Source organism: Mustela nivalis, assembly GCF_964662115.1.
Source record: "Mustela nivalis genome assembly, chromosome: 9".
NCBI lineage: Eukaryota > Metazoa > Chordata > Mammalia > Carnivora > Mustelidae > Mustela > Mustela nivalis.
In genome coordinates this window covers 66051959-66072569 of record NC_139028.1, presented here as the reverse complement: position 1 = coordinate 66072569, position 20611 = coordinate 66051959, and the positions used below count along the sequence as shown (strand labels likewise).

General features: G+C 37.4%; 1 protein-coding gene and 1 pseudogene across 2 annotated transcripts; both read right to left on the bottom strand.

The window, feature by feature from the left end:
* Nucleotides 1-7524: 7524 nt before the first annotated feature.
* On the bottom strand, nucleotides 7525-8472 carry LOC309840145 (olfactory receptor 51L1; the record flags this gene model as incomplete). The annotated part of the gene is made up of 1 exon (XM_082682211.1): nucleotides 7525-8472. One exon carries the CDS (start codon nucleotides 8470-8472, stop codon nucleotides 7525-7527), a length of 948 nt encoding a protein of 315 aa, XP_082538337.1.
* Nucleotides 8473-15352: 6880 nt separating this feature from the next.
* LOC309840296 (matrix metalloproteinase-26-like) lies at nucleotides 15353-19996 on the bottom strand (annotated as a pseudogene). Its single transcript has 6 exons — nucleotides 19886-19996; nucleotides 18418-18554; nucleotides 17634-17779; nucleotides 16133-16258; nucleotides 15496-15655; nucleotides 15353-15417 (listed from the first exon to the last, which is right to left on the bottom strand). The product of its transcript is annotated as a matrix metalloproteinase-26-like (transcript).
* Between the last annotated feature and the right edge of the window lie 615 nt (nucleotides 19997-20611).

Sequence of the window (20611 nt, the reverse complement as noted above, 5' to 3'; positions counted from 1 at the left end):
TGGGAAGACAAGAACCTGCAACAATTCATGCACAGTCAATATTGCAAGAAGAACCAATGCTCTGATGCATGCTGCTCTGCATAGTCTTTCTAGTCATTCCTTTGTTCATTATATATAATTACCACCCACATTTATTATCTTCCCAATTAATCTATTTCATCACTGTACATTTATTGAGAATATATTTTATAAAAGGAAAACTGCTAAAAATGCTGAAATGTAGAGAAATATATAAAAACAGAATTCAAATACTTATAGCCTAGTAAATGGAGAGATCTAAAATCAACGTAGTAGTTTAATACAAACGCCTACAAAACATAGAAAGAGGAAGTTAACTTGACCCAGAGATGTCAGGGAAGATTTAATGAAGGCAGATTTATTTATTTATGACCTGATTCAAGATCTGAACCCAGTCTTGAATTAGGCCTTCAATGACAAATTTAAAATAGAGGGAACAAAAAGCTTTGTTGGCTATTCTATGCTGATTGAAAACCAGGTAAATGCAGAAAGATGTTAGCATTATACATGTAAATGAATGCCACTGAGCAAAACAGTAGGATAGGGTGATTTTCAGATAGTTATCAGAGTGAAGATTGAATAGAAATGGACCAGAATTTTGAAGGAATTTGTGTATAAATATAAAGAACTTAGACTTAATCTTAGAAGACACAATATAGTCATTTTAATAAAAAGTAAACAGTATGACCACATTTATATTATATTGCCATCAAACTAGAATCATTGATAAGAATAGACTAAAGTTTGGCAATAGAAGGCAGGGAAATCCTTTAGAAGGTTATCATAGTAATATTTAAAAGTGGATGAAAGTAAAATGTGGGATGATAAAGGATAAATAGATATAAATGTTGCATAGGGAGAAAAGATACTGGTTGATGGTCATATGGTAGGAATGTGAAAAAGAAAAAAAAAACAAGGCAATTTCAATTATTTGGTAGACTGTGGTGTCATCTATTGAAACAAACAAGCAAAAATTCAAGAGGACCTCATGAAGAACTTGTGAAACTAGCAGGTAAGATTAATTTAATTTTATTAGGATAAATTTGAGGCATGCATGTCAAGGGAGCAATGGTATATTGGGTTCCATAGGGAGTTGTGGAAAGGGAAATTACTCCTACTCAAGGAAATTTGGAATGATGCCTAATAGGGCAAGGATACACAGAAATGCATTCTTAAAAAAATGAAAACAACAATAACAAAAAGAACACCTGACATTTTATATTAAGAGTGTTAGAGTTTTAGTGCTCAGGGCTCAGGTCCCAATAGATGGAATGCACTGTAGGGAACATAAGAGGCAGAAGTGACCAGGGACTGGGGAAGATGAGGCATTATAGAAAAGATCCCTAAAGACTAATTACTTAGACATTATGGCCACCCAATTCCCATTACTTTGGACACTAAACATAAATTCTTTTTCTACTTAGCATATTTGATGTCACAGTTTCTCCAAAATTCATGTGACCCCCAATGTATCTTGCTCCACCAATACAATTACATTCCATAGTTTTCTCTGACAGACATAATAAAAATAAGTAATTCCCTCACCCCCTACAATGACCGCAGGAGATTTTCCACTTTGCTACCATCTTCCTTGCATTTTTGGAGAGAGAACAATGAAGAGAAGAACTGCTTTACATATCCTCATCCTGTGATGTATACACTATACTATTCATAACATATTGGGCAATGCTGGTCTTTATACACCTCTCTAATTATCCTAGCTTTTTATAGTCACAAACTTCTGGTCTGCTTCAACATCACTTGAACAATAACTGTCATCATGTTGACAGTTGAGCACACTTATTTTCTTCTTCCTTGACACCTTGCCTCAAATCTTTCAAAATCTTGAGACTTCATCCTGACCACATATGCCAAGTCTTCCCTCTGAGATCACTTTCTCCTATTACTTCAATTTAAAGACTCCTCTGACGTAGGATATTCATAATCCATCTTCTAAAAATGGGTCTATTGGATGTAGACAGGTGCTTTCAGTGTTACTCTTCTAGAGTCAGAGGACGTCTAATGACAACTGTCATTCACTATCTCTATCACTTTGGACAGATTAGTAAACTTCTTTGAGCATAAAATCTGGGAACCATATTACCTTACTTAAGAGATTATGTAAGAAAATGTAGCTAAAGTTCTTGCACAGAGTCTGAGACATTTGGGCTTAAGTGAAGCAAAATGTTAATGGAGATACCAAAGTACCCACAATTTTAAGTGTACCAAATTTAAGTGTAACAGGAATCCAAAGGCAGGTGTGACCTGGAGTATCTAAGTTATCACTTATAAAGACACTACACTTCAGGGCTTCTCTTGAGAACTATTTTGTCAAATTTCTTTTTGGCCCATAATACTGCCAAGAGTGTATGATACAGGGGAGAATGAGATAGAGGAGGTACTCAAGTCACCATGAACACTATCATCATCATTTTTAATGGTATAATTTTTAGTTAATATCAGATACCAATGTTTCAAAGAACAGAGATTTCAGTACGTCGTTCCTATCATGTGTACTACCTATATCTGGAGATGAGTTTACAATGGTATCCCATCCTAGGGCTCTTTTGATCAGCCTTTGAAGATGATACTCTGGCTCACTTTGGGGGAAATGATACTCAATACCTCTGACTTATCCTAAAGCTGTGAATTTGCATGAGCAAAGACTGGTCTTACCTCTTGACTTATCCTTCTACTTCTTGGATTCTTCAAAGTATTAAGTACTTATAATTTCTTGCCCATTTTGCTCACTTTTGAACCCTTCCTTTAGGCATACCTGAGTCCTCAAGTGTGGACAGCCATCCACCCTGCTACAGATTTGCTGGACTCCATTCTGCCAGGCCAAGGGAATTGTTGCAGGTAGAGAAATCCACTGAATATGGACATAAAAGAAGACTAAAAAGCACAATGGCAGGTAGATCTCCAAGGAAAGTATAGAGGTCCTGAATGAGGCATCCGTTTCTCCTTCAGCACCTCCAGAGCCAAGATAACATGTTTGCTTTCAGCATCTCTGACTCTACCCAGCTAGGTGCTTTAGCCATATTACACTTCTTGGCTTTAACTACGTTAAACTGCATTGCCCCTCTTGACTAGCTATCCCCTCAGGAACATTCTTTTTTTTTTCTTAATGTAAACTTCAGAGAGGATAAATGCCACTGGAGATTTTATTCCTGCTCAGACAAAGGAGATGATTATGCCAAATTCCCAAACTGGGACTCCAGATTTGCTAGCAACTGAGCAGTGTCCTTGGGATCCTCTGATGGAGTAAAACAGTAAATTTAGTCAGAATAGTGTACTAGAAAAAGTCTGTGCTCTGAATAAAAGACAAAGGCAGCAGTTATTTACTAGCAGTTGAATGTTGGGAAAATTACAATAGTTCCTCCTTACTTTAAAGTGGTGTCACTTTATGTGGTTTCAGTTACCCAAGATCAATTGTGGTCTGGAAGCAGATGATCCTCCTTCTAAAGTATCATCAGAAGGTCAGTTGTGGCACAGGCTTCAGTACACTAGAAATATAAATCATAGCTTCTTTCCTCATTGCACTTTATTTGGTGCCTTGATCAAGCCTTCTCTGAAATAACCTTCTTCTAATGTGGCACCAAAAGGAAAAAAAAAAAAAGATGAAAATAAAAAACAGACAAATAGACCAAAGAATAATTAACATGTGAGACATTCAAAGGCTCTAAAGATACACGAGAGAAGAGAACAACACAGAACCAATATCTGAGGAATAATGGCCCAGAAATTTCCATCTGAAACTAGTGTTCTGCAGATTATCAGGAATTTATGTCTTTCTTGAAACCTTATTTGAAATTTTTATAGAAAGAAAATCCCAGGCCCAGATAGCCTTTTTGTTTGAAGATTTTATTTATTTATTTGAGGTGGAGATCACAAGTAGGCAGAGAGGCAGGCAGAGAGAGAGGGGGAAGCAGGCTCCCTGCCGAGCAGAGAGCCTGATGTGGGGCTCAATCCCAGGACCCCAAGATCATGACCTGAGCTGAAGGCAGAGGCTTAACCCACTGAGCCACCCGGGTCCCTCCCGGATAGCATTTTTAATGAGTAACTTAAAACAGAAAGAAGAAGAAGAATAGAAATCCTACATATGTATTTCTAGAGAATATAAAAAGAGGGATCACTTCTTCATGATTTTTATGAGGCAAGTATAACTGTATGCCATTACCAGAAAATGTCATCACAGAAAACAAATATCAAAGAGCAAAATACTCTGTAAAATTGATTATGAAATTCGAAACCAAATATTAATAACTGTAATTCAATGACTACATGCACATGTGTGCGCATGCACAGACACACACACACACACACACACACACACTCTCTGATCCTGTTGGATTTTTATGATAATACATAATCAGTATTAAATTTAGTCAAATATTTTTTCTTCATCAGTCTGGAGTAACAAATGATTTTCTCCTTTTTGCTTGTTTAAGTCAAGCATCAAAGTTGTTTTACATGCAAAAATCACACAGTATAATTAACTATATGTAATATAGTGAATAAGGCATATATAGAAAATATAGTGAGTAAAATAGATATAAAATATACTGACTAAAAGGGATAAATCACTTGGTAATGTAGATTGATAAAGAAAAAATATTTGACTAATACTGATAATCCTTATTAAAACATATTAAACTAAAAAAAGTCTTGATCTGATTTTAAAAACAAAAATAAACTTGATGTCCAGTTTCTTCTGGTTCCTCATGTCCTAACAATGAGGAAAAAACTGAACAGACTGAAAATCAACCATCTCTTCTTGGATCCATGAGAGAAAGGACACAGGGCAAAACAGCACCACCAAGAATGGAGAGTCAGGGAATATAGGGAGTCACAGCTTACAGAGTAGAGGCTCACAAGAAAGATGGCTTCAGGAGACACCACTAGTGTAGGAAAATCTGAACCAAATTAATAGGTTACTGGAACCTCAGCGTGGATAAGTCTGACAGTTAAAATCCGCAGGGGGACCCAATAATGGCAGAGGGTGGAGAGTAAAATAACGTGATATTTGCCTCCAGAAACACTGGAGAAAATTTTTCTCATGCTCCAAGCATGGAGAAGGGAAAGGGACCATTTTGAAATATGCCATTGCTCTCTGTTCATTTTCATAAGGCCTTAGGAGAAATTAGTTAATCAGGGCCTAACCTGCTAGAGTATTAGCATCTAACTGACCTTAGGAAAGCAAAATACCCAACTCCAGCCCTCTCTAGCTTGTCCATGTGGGAGATGGAAATACCCAACTCCAGTCCATGCTAGCTATTCTATTTCATCTAAGGCAGGAGAATTAAAACAAAACAAAATAAAACAAACTAAGAAACAGCTGTGAAGTTCAAATTTCAGGCATATAGATAGTCTCACTGAAAGACTGAAACTTAATCATAAGACTATAGGATACTTCTGCCTACCCCCACATATCTTCATGTATATTAATAAAACCCTATTTAAAGTAGTTCTTTTTACTTGGTACATCATGTACAGCTATTAGGGGAGGGAAGAAGCTTCCTAAAAGGCTGAAAATATAATTTGAAGAAACAGAGCAAGCATCAGAACTAAGTATGACAAGGATAGTTGAATTATCAGACCAGGAATTTAAAAACCTTATTATTAATTAACATGCTAACAACTCTAATGGATAAGGTAGAAAGCATGCAAGAACAGTTGAAATTTCCTTTTCTCAACCTAGCCAAATGAGAGCCTCCACAACCCTTTTCTGTCTATACTTACACACAATGCTTAGGAGTAGAGGAATAAGAATTATGTACCTTCTCCCAGGCTCATACACTGAATTTAGCCTTTTCTTAAGGCTTAGAATAAAAAATCATGGCTCTTTGCTCTTACTTTGTTCCACCTTCCTGCACAAGGATGTCTTTGTGAGAATTAAATTTCATCTTTCATATTTATCACAGTTTTTCTGGGAACCTCTCACCCCAGGGTTTCTAAGAAAGCAAACTTTGAAATAAAATTTAGTCTGCAATATGTTTCAGATAGAGAGTCCTTGGGATAAACACCCTAAGATGAAGAGGGATAGAAGTAGAATTGTCAGAAGGAGAAATTGAGCTGTGAGTCATATCTGATGCTATCTATTGTCCATACCACAGAAGGTTCTAGGGGTAAAATTGTCCAAGTGAATTGTTTTGCACTGGCCAAAAAGGTCAGGGATTTATACCTTATATCTCAGTAGTTGGATAGGTCCTGACCTTGGGTGAGGCTCATATCTGCAACTGAGGAAATTCTTGAAGAGGCTGAAAGGCAAAGGCTCTTTACTGACGGCCCTTCCAGCAGCCAAAGTGTCAATTGCTTCAATCTTTAATAACAATATTGTACTATTTACTTATTTCAATGATAGCATCTGTTAACTTTAATAATCCTTTTATAAATGTGTCTCTGCTATTAAACATTAATTCTTTAACATTAAGACCATGCATTCTATATTTTACATATCCACAGTATTGCAAGCAGCGAGTGCTGCAAAATATATTTCATTTTTCTCAGTATGTTTTACTTGGATGAACAAATAGGCAATATCATTTACACTTATGAGTACACTTATGATGGTTGGGGGAGGCCAGCCCGAGAGTGATGTGTTAGTGTAGCAGTCATGATAAATAGTAAAATATCACTAATGAAAGCATATGTGTAAAGCATATTAGTGAAAAAAGAGAAGTCACAGGTTATTGACAACAAAGAAACTGAGAAAGACAATAATACTAAAGATCTACATAGAAATGTAGAACAAGAGGAGAACATTTTTATTAAAAGATAATGATGGCTATTCTGCACAACTCCAAACCTACTCACTGAGGAAGACATGAAATTCTGTGCTGTTGAACAAAGAATCTACACATATGCCTCTCAGGCTTTCTGGAGCAACTCCCATGTGTCTTCTTCAGTATTTGCTGATAAACTGAAGAAGCTGATAGACCTGCAGTGGCCAGGGGAGAAAAGACCTATCACTGTGTGATGATGAGGTGAAAACTTAGTTTAGAGCCAACAGCCACAGTAGAAATTCAAAGTCTTGTCAAAAAACTCAATTTCCAAACTTGCCCCAAGAAGTCAGAAATCTTTTCATTAAAAAATATGACATTGAGAGACACAATATGGGCAAATGAGAGAGATTTATTTCTGCATCATAAACATGAGAAATTATATAAACAGCTACATTTTATGAATAAAATTCTATTATTGTCATTCATAGTAATAATTTAATGATATCAACAATTTTGTAGTTTTCAAAAGTAATCTTTTTTACACACATTGTCCCTTGTAAGTCTCAATTATTTGGGGCATAGAAAAGAACATACTTAGCACAATTTGGTTATGAAAAATCTGAATCTCATAAGGGTTGATGATTAACTGAGATCACATATCAAGGGAGTGAAAGAATTATATATTTAACCTGTTGACCAAGACCCAAGTATTTTACTTCTCATCTACTCAGACAGCTGCCCCAAGATTTTTTCAGTGGGAAATCTTGAGAATATAGGTTATTTAAAACCTCCTCCCTAGTCCAAACTTGCGAAGAATTCTTAGACGAATCTGCTTTGTCCTGACACTGTAGACAATAGGGTTAAGTACTGGGGGGAAAAGCAGGTAAATATCAGCCATGATAAGGTGAACTATGGAAGACAGATGTTTCCCAAAGCGATGGACCATTGACACCCCAATAACTGGCACAAAGAAAATGAGCACCACGCAGATATGGGACACACATGTGTTGAGGGCCTTATGCCGCTCTTCATGAGATGCGATGCCCAAAACAGCATTCAGAATCAGAACATAAGAAAGAAGTATGAAGACTGAATCCACGCCCAGTGTGGTGATAACTACGCATAGTCCATAGACACTGCTGATTCTGGCATCTGAACAGGATAATTTCAGAACATCTTGGTGCAAACAAAAGGCATGTGAAAGGACATTGACATGGCAGTAGTGATAACGTCTCAGGAGCAAAGGTGTAGGAAGTACAACACCCATGCTTCTTAGCAAGCAGGCCAAACCAATCTTGCCTATTACACTGTTGTTAAGGATTGTGGTGTAGTGCAGTGGACGACAGATAGCAACAAAACGGTCGAAGGCCATGGCCAATAGCACTGAGGACTCCAGGAATGTGAATGTGTGGATGAAGAAGAGCTGAGCATAGCAAGCACTTGCCTGGATCTCCCGAGCATCCAGCCATAACACAGCAAACATGGTGGGAAGTGTGGACATGGACATACCTAGGTCAGTCAGTGCTAAGATGGAAAGGAAGTAATACATGGGTTGGTGGAGTGAGGACTCTATCCAAATGACAGAGAGGATGGTGACATTACCAATGAATGCTACCAAGTACACAAAACAGAATGGGATTGAGAACCAAGAATGGACATACTCCAATCCAGGAAATCCCCTCAGAATAAATATGGGCTCTATAGTGTTATTGTTACTCCAGACCACCATGGTGACCTTTGGCAAACAGTAAAGAATGTTTTCTCTTTTTTCCTTCAAAATTATCCCGTGTGAACATGAGCAGTGCAATCAGGATACAGTGTATCTTTCCTCTAACCTCACAGAGATAGGAAGGATGTACTTCTAAAGGTTCTTACATGAGAATCAGTTCCCAGTAGAGCACCAAATTCCAGAGCAAAAAGTGTGTACCATACAATCTGGTCATCTCTGACAATAAATCTGATGAATTTGCACTGAGGACACTAAAAAGTAAAGCAGTAGAAGAGTATATAAAGACATTTTTATCAAACATTATAATAATAAAACTATAGAAAAGACAGAGTAAATGTTTATGAATTTGCATTAAGTTTCCTGTCAATGATGTTCTTGAGTTATCTTTTGTTGCTTCTACACAGTCTCTTAATTCATAACAACTGAACTGTTCCCAAGGAGTAAAATAATTTCCCTTCATATTTAGTTTTATTTAATACTTTATAATATTTTAAAGATTGAGAATATTTAATATTTTAATAATAAAAAATAAATGTCACATTATATAAAATGGAGACATGAAAAAGAGTAAAGTTCATAATCCTAGCACACTTGCATATTTTTTGCTGTTTAATATAGCAATTCTTCCTTCATCTAAACTCCTCTCAGTTGCAGGAAAAGTATTTATTATGATCAATATATCATAAGATTACAATGTAACTATTAAAACTCTTCCTATATCACTTCCCACAAAATAAAATTAAAACAATATATTTAAATTAAACATCTGTTAGTAATAGTGGATAATATCTGCTTCATTTCTATTGATCTTCTCCTGCATTTTTCTTTCAAAATGATGCCTATAATCATATTTTGTAAACGTTCAACTTAAATATTAAATGTTTTTTCCAATTTTATGACCCAGTTCATGTACCTCCATGAACCCAGAGCAATCCCAGAGATGTCACCTTTAGCATCCACCATCAATACTTCTTAGAAACAATCAATTTTTTTTTTCCTTTTTCAAAATAGAATTCTAATGTCTGGCCTTACTTCCTCCCATCAGTCTTCACTGTGATCACCTCTGCTGATGCTGGTCTTGCTATTCCCCAGGCTGATAACACTGGTCACAGCAGCTAAGCCCTGTGGAATTCTCTGTCCCTTCAGTTCTCTGCTTCCTTATTTTAGCCCTGTCTAATGCCGTTGACTGTCCTTGAGAAAATTCTTCACTTACCCCATCTTTTCTCTTTTTTATTTTCTCTCTCTCATTATAGAAAGAAAGAGAGAGAGCAAGCTTCACCAACTGAGCCACCCAGGTGCCCTTACTTCCTCCAACCCTTAAGGTCAGACATCTCTTCTGCAACATCTCAGCATCTCCCTTATCCTACCTTGTAGACACTTAGTGTCTGAACTCTTAAAAGATTTCAGCTCTGGCCTGAAGTGAAGATCTTTCCAAATGTAGCCCAGATTGTTCATTGGTTTCATTTGTCCAGTACTGACATTTTATTGTCTCTATTTTATTTTATAAAACTTTTTTTTTTTAATTACCCCCTTGGTGGATTCTTATCTGCATTTTTTTTATAGTGTTAACACTGAAAGTTCTCCAGGCTGAATAATCTGTAATTCCAAAAACTCTTCACCTTAGAATCTACAATCTGAAGAACAGAAGGAAATACCAAGCCATCTTTTCCATGTAGTAAGACAGACTTGCCATTTTCTCCTTTTTCCCCCAAGCCCAGGCATCCCATCACTAGGAGTGAGACACCTCCCTGGTCCTTTTCTCCAGTCCTAAGGGTCCCAAACTGAACATTCACTGGGGCCCTTGTCTTGGAGAAAGCAGTCAGCTAAGCAATTCTGCATCTACCAGGCAGAATATCAGTTCCATGCATTTATTTTTCTTTACCTCCAAGTAACATTTTTCTCTCTGGTCTTCAAAATCTACTAAAGTCCCCAGCTGCCTTTCTTTTTTCTTCCTCCTCACTCAGAAATATTTCTTCTAATTTCTGTTCTAAAGCTCAACCCATGAAAACACTCTAGACTTTAACATTGAAGTATACAGCATACATGGGCATGTGTGTGCACACACACACACACACACACACCTACACACCCACACACCCACACAAAGAGAATGTATTGTGGCCACAAAAGGTAAGTAGTTTACTCCATGCCAGGAAATCATTCTATGCTTTCTCTTTCAACTTTGATATAAATCACATTTTCTTTAATTCTCAGAGAAGTTGCAAAAAATAAAGTGGATCACTGGTGTTTAGAAATGGTTTTCTCCCTGGTCTGAGCCCTCTAAATTCAGATTGCAAGGTTTAGAAAACTTCAGTTGCAGACCTGTGCATAGATTTAAAGCTCAGACATTTGTGCTCTTTCTTGTCTTTCTCTCTCACCAAGTAGCTGTCATATCTTTCATTCTTTCTCAGTCCCTTTATGATTGTCCTTTCTCTGTTTATTTTTTTTATGACTCTGTGTCTATGTCATTCACAATGATTCTTTGTGGTTCTTGACTTATTTTAACACAACTTAGTAATGGTAAAGTAAGAAAGAAATAGTCAAAAGAGGCTGAGACTCATTTCAAGGCATTTCAAGGGCAGAGCATGAAAAGACTCACATCGCACACTCACCTATTCCAATTAAGGGAGAGCCGCTGAGGGTGAGGACACCATTTTACCACAGCCTCTCTGGGATCTTGCTGTGGTTCTCAAAAAATCCCTTCTTCCCACTGACTAGCCTATATTAAAATTGTTGGAAAAAGACATTATAATATGTCATACACTTCATATTGTTTTTAAACCTGTTCTAAAGAAAATGACACTCACTTTCCCCTCCTGCATAAATTGTGCATTGTCTGAATGATTTTACTCTCTTTGGTCTTTGTATAATAACACAAATTGTGCCAAAATCTACCTGATGTTTATTTTTAATTTAAAAACTATACTTACCTGACTTTATAAGATTATCACATCAGTATGAATGCTTAATCACATAACCAGGAGCCATTTTCCCAAAGGATCCAGTTTCCTTGTGTCTTTCTCTGTCTAAACTTTCCTCCATTGGAGGTAAAATCATATTCTCTTTCTGTTTCTATCTCTGGGGCTTTCTCTCTCTCTGCCATGTTAGTTTCTAAACATCTTTATCCTTCTTAATCTGCCCCCTGCTGCCATTTTCTTGTATTTTATTTCACCTAAATCTGTGTCCTTTCACAAATTTAGGAAAAAACAAGTGTAACTATCTTTTTCCAGTCCTTTTATTGCCCCTGTCTTCTCGTTTCTTTGCTTTTAGTTCTGTTTCAGTTTAGCCCTCACTTGAGAAGAACTCCCTTCTCTATCTGTAAGTCACTTCTGTACTGGTTACAGATGCTACTATTATGATTATCCATGAACCTCAGGTCCTGAAAACCTTTGATTCCATGAACAGTGAGGCTTGAATACTTTTACTTCTCTATAAATACTCCTGGTTTCTCCCAGGATAGAAAAGTAAGGCTGGTTTCAGAGTCTGATGGCTCCTCAGAGATGAAATTAATATAAACAACCTTTAAGCACAGCTGTTGCAAGAGCATATGATTATGATACTGGAAATTGTATAAATGGCTCCCTCCTTCTCTCTCCACCACTCCCGGTCCTTACTTTCAAATGTAACAGTTTTCTCTCCTTGAATGAGCATTTGAGAATCGAAGAATAACTACTCCATCCCAGAGGGATATTGAAACTTCAGCTTCATTAGGGACATTCATATAGAACTGTGGTAATTAAGTGCAGAGAGCCCTTCTGTTGCAAGGTGCTTACAAGTTCTCACTGAACAGGATGTTCATACTTAATAATCATTTATTAAGCAACAACAGGATTCAAGTCACCACACTAACTTCTGTAGAGGCAAAACGATTATCTAGTTCATCACTACTTCCACTGTGCTTAGTACTGAACATGACTTCTTAATACATTCTTTTTTTTAAGCTTATACCTGACAATCCACCTCTTTGCACTTCCTTATGAATTTTATAGACAGCTTATCAATTTCCATCCACTAAGATCTGTATAGGGACGTTCATTGTGAATATATCAAATCCATAGCTCTATTTTGGGAGAATTGAAAGTTTTAGGTTACCAGGTCTTCCAATCTGAGAACACAGACCTCAATTAATTGAGGTCTTTATTTTTTCTCAGTATTGTTTTATGCTTCACAAATAAGAACTATTATATATCTTACATTATATTTATTCCTAGCTATTTGATACTAATTTATGCTAATATGAATAGCACTTATAAATTATCTTTTTCTAAATCTTTGGTTCTGACATATATACGTGTGTGTGTGTGTCTCTCTCTCTCTATATGTGTGTGTGTGTATATATATATATATGTATATATATATATATATACAATGACTGCAAGATGCCTTCGGCAAGAACTATTACCTATCTTTGAGGGAAAAAATAAAAGGTATAGGACCAGGAAATTACATGGCACACCTGGGGCAACATAGCAAGGTGTGGGGTAGAGGTTGGGGGAGGAGAGAGAGCCCACTTCTGCACAGGGGCCCGGAGTACTTCTCCTATTGGACTAGAGTTTCTTGGGCTCACTCTTTATTGGTGATTTCTTAAAATTTAATTTCAATTAATTAACATATTGTGTAGTATTATTTTCAGGGGTAGAATTTAGTGATTCATCAGTTGCATATAACACCTGGTGCTCATTATATCGAGTGCCTTCCTTAATGCCCATCACCCAGTTACCCCATCCCCCACCCACCTCCCCTCCAGCAACCCTCAGTTTATTTCATAGAGTTAAGCATCTCTTATAGTTTGTCTCACTCTCTGATTTCATCTTATTTTTTCCCTCCCTTCCCCTATGTTCATCTGTTTTGTTTCTTTAATTTCACATATGAGTGAAATCACATGATAATTTATTGGTGAATTTAAAACTTAAGAGCTGGAATTTAAAGAGAGAGAAGACAAAAAGCACGTGGCACAAATGGTCAGTCAACTAAGGAGCCTCAGAGGGAGTGGGGAGGGATGGCATTGGTTTAGTTGACCTTGTTCTCTATCTAGTGGTGTGGCTGGCAAAGTATTTACCTGAAATAGTGATCTTTGAAATGAATGCCTCTTAAAGTGGAGGCTTAATCAAAGCTTAAGTCAGGTACTTGTATCACAAAAAAGAGAAACCAACTGTCAGGGTTTACACTACAATTGATTCAGTGCACTGGTTAAGATCCCTGGTAAAGTGTTGAGCAGAAGTGATGAAAGTTATGTTATTTTCCCTCTGTTGCTCTCAAAGGTAACGTGCTCACCATTTCCTTATTAATGTATGTTTGCTAGGATTTTTTTTTGGTAACACTTTTATCAGAGAACATGTTACTTTCTCTTGTTTATTTGATTAAATATTTTACCCAGAATAGATGTTGAATTTCATAGTTATTTTATGTCCATTGAGACTTGTGATTTTTATGATTCATATGATTTTCCTTCATTATCCTATTAAGGTGATTAATTATATTGATTGATTTTCAAATATCACCCTTAAATTTCTGGAACAAACCCAACTTAGACATGTTACTTGACCTTCCCTTATTTATTAGCAGGTTTAATTTGTTAATATTTTGTTCAGGATCTTCACATCTATGTTCATCAGTGAGAGTACCCTGAAATTTTCCTTATTTATAATGTTTTTGTCATGTTTTACAGAAAATAACCTTTCGTGTTTTCATGAAAATAACCTTAGAAAATTTTTTTCCTACTGGAATATTTTGCATATGGTTGGCATGATGTCTTTATTAAATGGCTATCCTGGGGTAGTTTTTATGTATAGGTTTGATAGATAATAATTAAAAGACTGTTCAGATTTTCTTCTTTTCATTTTTGAAAATATTTGTGAAGAAATATAATTATAGATTATATTTTTAAGCATTTCTAGGGCTACTTGGATTTTCTAGTTATCCCTTTGCCTGTTTTTATAAGCTATGTTTAAAAATGTATATTTTAGGTATGTATTTTGATATTTATTAACTAGAAATTACTCATTACACATCGTTATGATTTTTCAATGTCTTCAGGAGTGTCAAAATATTGCCTTTTTTCATTACTGATGTTGGTTTTATATGCATTGTCTCTTTTACACTTGCCAATCATACCACAGTTAATTTCAGGGATCTTTCAAAAAGTCAATTGTCTGAGTTTTGGTTCTCAAAAGTAAATATTAAGAGAATTGGGGATGTAAAGTGTAGATACTTTGTCTAGAAAGCATGAAAGCTACCTACTTTGGTCATTTCTTTGAGTCTCAACTTTATCATTGCATTTCCATGTGCATGTAATTAATCTGTTTTCTTTCTCCTTTAGTCTCTCTCATGTCAGTTTCATTCTTAGAACAAGAAATTTAAAGTCTATTTAAATAAATTTAGAGAAATTAAAGACATTTGAAGAAATTTTAAAAATTGAGTTATAAGGAGGTTAAATATATTTACTGAAACTTTCAGAGCTAATAAGTGGATAGGCCACCATCCTAACACTTGGTCTCTATAGCTGTAATCTTCAATACAGCATAAAGAACATTCCTCAAATGCTACCCATGTAATTACATATGAAAGACTTATTCCTATTCTTATTTTTTTTCTTACCTTTTCAGCTAATTTGAGACTTCTATGGCCATATCTGTTAGTTTTCCATTCTAATATACTCTTCTCTCTTGCCTTGATCACAGTGACAGAATATATGAAATGCTGAGATATACAAAATTGTAAGAACAAATTTTTACCCTTGAAAACGATCTTTATGGGGACCCAGAAGTATTTTGAGCTTTGACTCAGCTGTCTTAAATGGAATCCATTTGTTAGGGATTAGTTCAAGCAGTCCCCAATGCTATGTTAAGGCCTTGAATTCTTTGATCTCCCAGTGAAGCTACTAAAACCCAGGTTGAATGATTCTTCTGTGTTAACACTGGGGTATTTCAGATGACCATCTTTCTCCTTATGAGGACAGAAGAAGACAGTAAACTCCAAGTGGAATTTCCTGTCCAGATATCCTCCCTTCCAGCAGGCACAGACCATAGGGTTGCTGGATTATTTTGATATCATCACCATCAAGATGGAAGGTTGTAGAGTCCCGATTCACATATCTGGGATACATTATGGAGTTCAGACTTGAAGTGCAGCAGGCCCTGAGAATGGCCAAGCTCATGAATAGCAACAAGGAACAAACTAAATCCTGAAAAGGTACCGACAAATGTGTACATATTAACTATGCATAAAGAAGGCAGAAAAAGAAGGGAGGAAAAAAGAACAGAAAAGGAAGAAATAACAAATATTAGAGAGCAAGATAAAGGCAAGCAGAGAGAGACGGAATCTAGTGGGAAACAGAATGGCAGAATAGATGGACAGATAAACTGGAAGTGAACGAGAAGCATGGAGAAAATTGAGGCAACAATAAATGGAAACAAAGTCATAACAGAGAAAAGAAAATGTGACAATGTGTTCATGATAGGAGCATCTTTGTTCAGAAATGATCCCAACTTCCCCCACTCAAGTAGGAGACCCAGTTCCTCAACCAAACCTTCCCACCTCACCCTGACACTAAGTCCTTCACTTTACTCTCTTCACTGCATTCTAAGCCCAGTTGAAGATCATCATTACCAACACCTGTGCTGCCAGAGAGTTCTAGCATTCCTACCAGGTAGGTCTTTACTTCTGTCTGAAGTTGACCAATGTTCTCTTCTGTCAAAGTGGATAACTCCTGAAGCTCCAGAATTTGGTAAAAAAGCATGACCTAAAACACCAGCTGGTCCATCAAAGGGCCAGCAATCTCCATGGGCTGTGGACAATGACAGAAGTTATTGTCACAATGGAGGATCAGGGAAAGGGCAGGAATGAGCCTCTTCAGCCTCAGTGCCTTGGAGTACCATGCAACTGGATAACACGAGAGGTGTGAGAGGGTTAAGGCACCATCTATGCAGAAGAATGGGGTGGCACCAAAAATCTAGCCATGTCTTATCTTCTGTGGTAAAAGAAGAAAAGATGGCAGAGATTGAGTGAAGATTATACGTTAGACACAAAAACTTCCCAAAACGGAAGGAAAATGGGGAAGGAAACTTAGACACTGCAGTGTTGTTTTTTGTTTATTGGGGTTTTTTTTAAAGATTTTATTTATTTATTTGACAGAAAGAGGTAACAAGCAGGCAAAGAGGCAGGCAGAGAGAGAGGAAGGGAAGCAGACACCCTGGTGAGCAGAGAGTCTGATGTGGGGCTTTATTCCAGGTCCCCGGGATCATGACCTGAGCCGAAGGCAGAGGCTTTAACCCACTGAGCCACCCAGGTGCTCCAACACTGCAGTGTTTTATAAATGGGTTAGTGTTGGAGGCCACGGCACGGTTGGAGTCGGGGATCAAACCAGGCCCTGACTGGTGTCTCCTTCAAAGTCTGGACACCTTGACAAGGTTAAGGATGGGAAAGTTGAGTAACATTGAGAAAAGGGTCTGTGCTATGTGTCGTGCGCTCGCCTAGGTGACTTCCCACACACTCTCCCTACAGAAGGGAACAATGTGGTCAGGGTCATGAGTTTTTAGTTGGTCCTTGTTGTTCCTGTACCTCCCATAACCCACTCCCTGGTTGATTGTCTTGCTAATGGCTTTAGTTGAGACTACCTGGCATCACGAGGTTTGCTTGTAGTTAATGTAAACTTGTTATAGAAACTTGTGGTCATCTGACTAGGTACTGATACTCCTTCTATTGTGCCTTATAAATGATTGTAAGATGTGTAATAAAATCAGCACTGTTGGACATACTCCTCAGTGTCCCTCCTGTCCCCATCTCTTTGTCTCTTAATTTCTTTTCACCATCCTCTTACCCTCACGTTTTCCTGGTCGATTTGTCACACCAGCCGTGACAGGTTAGATTAATTTTGAATAGCATCTCAACAGATTTAAGGGCTACACAACTTCCTTTTGACAGGCAAATATATAGTCACCATCCTGCACTCTGTTCACTACACAGTGCATCTTCTCCCCTAATCTCCTGCTACATTAGACTGAAGATGTCTTCTCTGTGTTATAGATTTATCAATTTCCACTAGCTTTGTCTGATTTTGTTTTTCAAAAGCTGGACTGGTGGACTGGGTTTTTGTTTATGGATTGAAACCATTTGCCCTTTACATGGGACAACTTGCCCTCCCTCCCATGTCAGTTTCTTACCTAAGTCCCAGAAAGAAACCTTGATGTCTGCATCTTGATTTTTCACTTGGAAAAGAAAGGGGATCGCATTGCTCCAGATGGAAAATACATCTTGCTTAATATCTTTCACCGTGGATTGGCTTATATCTCTTGGATAATTGATAATCCTGAAAGAAGAAATATTTAGGTGGAATAGCTCAGAGGTATGGGAATTATCTTATGTGTAAAAAAGAGCAAGTCTACTTTGAGGCAAATCACTTAATATTCGGAGGCCTCATTTTGCTCATCTGTAAATTAAGTTTCCAAAGAATTAAACCTGCAAAATATAAATTCCTAAGAATTTAGACATTTGTTAGATTTCTGAGAATTTTATCAAATTCCCCACCTTCTTATGTAAACTAAAGTCTGGAAACCATAGCCCTACAAAATAATTATGGAATATAAACAATGTGGACTCAGTTGAAAAATGTGCAGCTTTCTATATAGGTTAGTATTGCTTGGCTTCAGATGTCTCTAATATGCTTTGGATGCCCCCACAGAGAGAGTAGTCTATCCAGGGAGCAAAAATACATCAAAATCCTCTGCTATAGACACCCCACCACCAACAACAACACCACAACACATTAAAAAAAAAAAAAAAGATTTAACTAAGTACAAATCAGTAGAAGTGCCTCCTGGAGGCACCTATCACTACCGGCCTTAACAACAAACATATGTAGGTCAGAGTGTGTGTCTTCTCTTCTTCTCTTTAGAACTTCCTGAGAAAGCAGAGTCATTAGCCCTATCAGTTACTCCACAGTGGCACTCGTGTGGCACAGTCAACATCTGCTCATTCTGTAGGTCTGTCTCATTCAGATGAAATGGTGGCAGGCACTGTATCTTTTCCGTCTGGGTGAAGAGTGGTGACTCTTTCTTGGTCTGGAAAATCTGATGGAAATAGTCCTGAGTGAAAGACAAGGAAGGGATAAGTAATAAGAGAGAATAAGGGCAGACATGAACTACCAGCAACCTGGGGCAGAGCCTCATTTGAGGTTCTGGGAAGGATGGGGCTTTGGGTATCTGACCTTCCTAAAACTCCTGTTCTCAGTTGAAGGATGAAAATTATCTCTCATTTTCCTGTCACAAGGAGACAATAAAATAAAACTGACCTGGATAGCCTGTTAAATATTCTCCCAAAATAAGGCATCCAGTGTCAGGATGGAGAGGCCCAAGAACAAAGGCCATAAGGTATTAGGTGGCACTTGCCCAGAGAAGTTGGTGTCTTGTCTTTCTGACTGATTGAGGATTGAGGTGTTCTCAGTCAGGACAGAATCTATGACTCCCATGACATAAAATTTGGTCATTTCTGCATACCCAGTTTATTTGCATTTATTCATTCTATTCCATTAAAATAATTTTTTAGAGCTTATTTATGAGCTACTCCCTGTCTCCATTAAATTTCTTACCATCTGATACTGAATTTCAGCTCCTGGGTGTGTGTGTGTGGGGGGGGAAGTGCACCTTATATTATAGTTGGGCTATATCTGTATCTATGTTTGAACTCTAGTACTTTAAGGGCAGTACTTATCCTATCATAACTAGGCCTACACCACAGTTCTTATGATAGTACTTGATAGAAACTCATGATTCATTTTTACAATTTATATAAAATTACATACTTATGCCTTTATTTTATTGTGGAGTTGGCTGGGCATTCAGAGGCATATGATATAGCATATTTTTCTGGGCTAGGTATGAGCAGGAAATTTTACCCAGCCCCTGAGTATTTACAAAGTACACAATTAACACCAGTTTCAGTTATTTTGGATGCCTAAAAAGTCTGGAACAAATTCACAGTTTCTTGAGGAATTTGAAAGTGTGGAGTGGACAATTTGAGAGGTTTCTCCATCCACAGGAAGGACATATTTATTAAGTTCATTTAAATGATTTCTCCTGATTGCTAACCACCTGCCAGACTCAGAGATGCCAACCCTGAGTGTTCATCCTATGCCCTTCCAGAAGGCTAAGAGTGGGGGAGGGAATCACTGCAGTGAATTATTCACTAGGCATCATTAGCACAGTACTTTTAGGGGCCCGGAAATGGTTTCATTACTTCTAAAATCAGAAGAAAAAAACCTTTGAGCCTGAAGAAAGTGAAAAATGATTTAATATGTAATATTAATATAATCATTTCTGTGCCACGAGGTAACTCTCTATCTATGGATGTATCACATAGTGGAAGAATAGCCCACAGTAGTCATAATGTGACAACATGGTCTAATTGTCACACCCATCTTAATAAAGTCCAGTCCTTTAAGGTCTGTAACAGGGGGCACTGGGAAGGCTAGGCACCAAGGCAGGAAAACAATAACCTTTTTATGGCAGGCTACATGGCAAATGCTCATTTCTCCCCCTGCCTGAACTCATAAGGTTCTTTTTCAGGTCATGGGTGATATATCATTGCTTATTACATTGCACAGAAAACCCAGGATTGAGTAAGTGAGTATCAGTGAGAGATGGAATCAGAAATCAATTGAGAGACACACTACAGAGACAAGGAGATGTAGAGGGACAGAGACTCAAATGGTCAGTTAGAAGAATCACAGAAATAGAGACAGAGAGACAAGGACAGAGAGCTTGAAAAAGAGAACATGATGGGGACTGAAGGACATGGCCCACGAGTACTGAGAAGGGATGGTGCTAGAGGTAGGGACTTCTGGTAGGTATTCCTACCTGAGGCAGGTAGTAGGTATTCCTAGTGGTAGGTATTCCTAGAATCCAGCATGGGAGAAAACAGACTACTTAATGGAACTTAAGTGCATCTTTCATTCTCCATCTCCACCAGGAGTGAGTGAAACATGAGTTCAAAAAGTCATAAAGAAACTCCTTGTAGTGAGTAGAAATAACTGTTCTTTCTCTGTAGACACAGAGAAAACTTAGATTTTCTGGGATGCATGAGAGAGGTGCATAGATTAAGCAGTACGGCAAGGTAGACAGGACAAGGTTTTACTGGTGAAGAA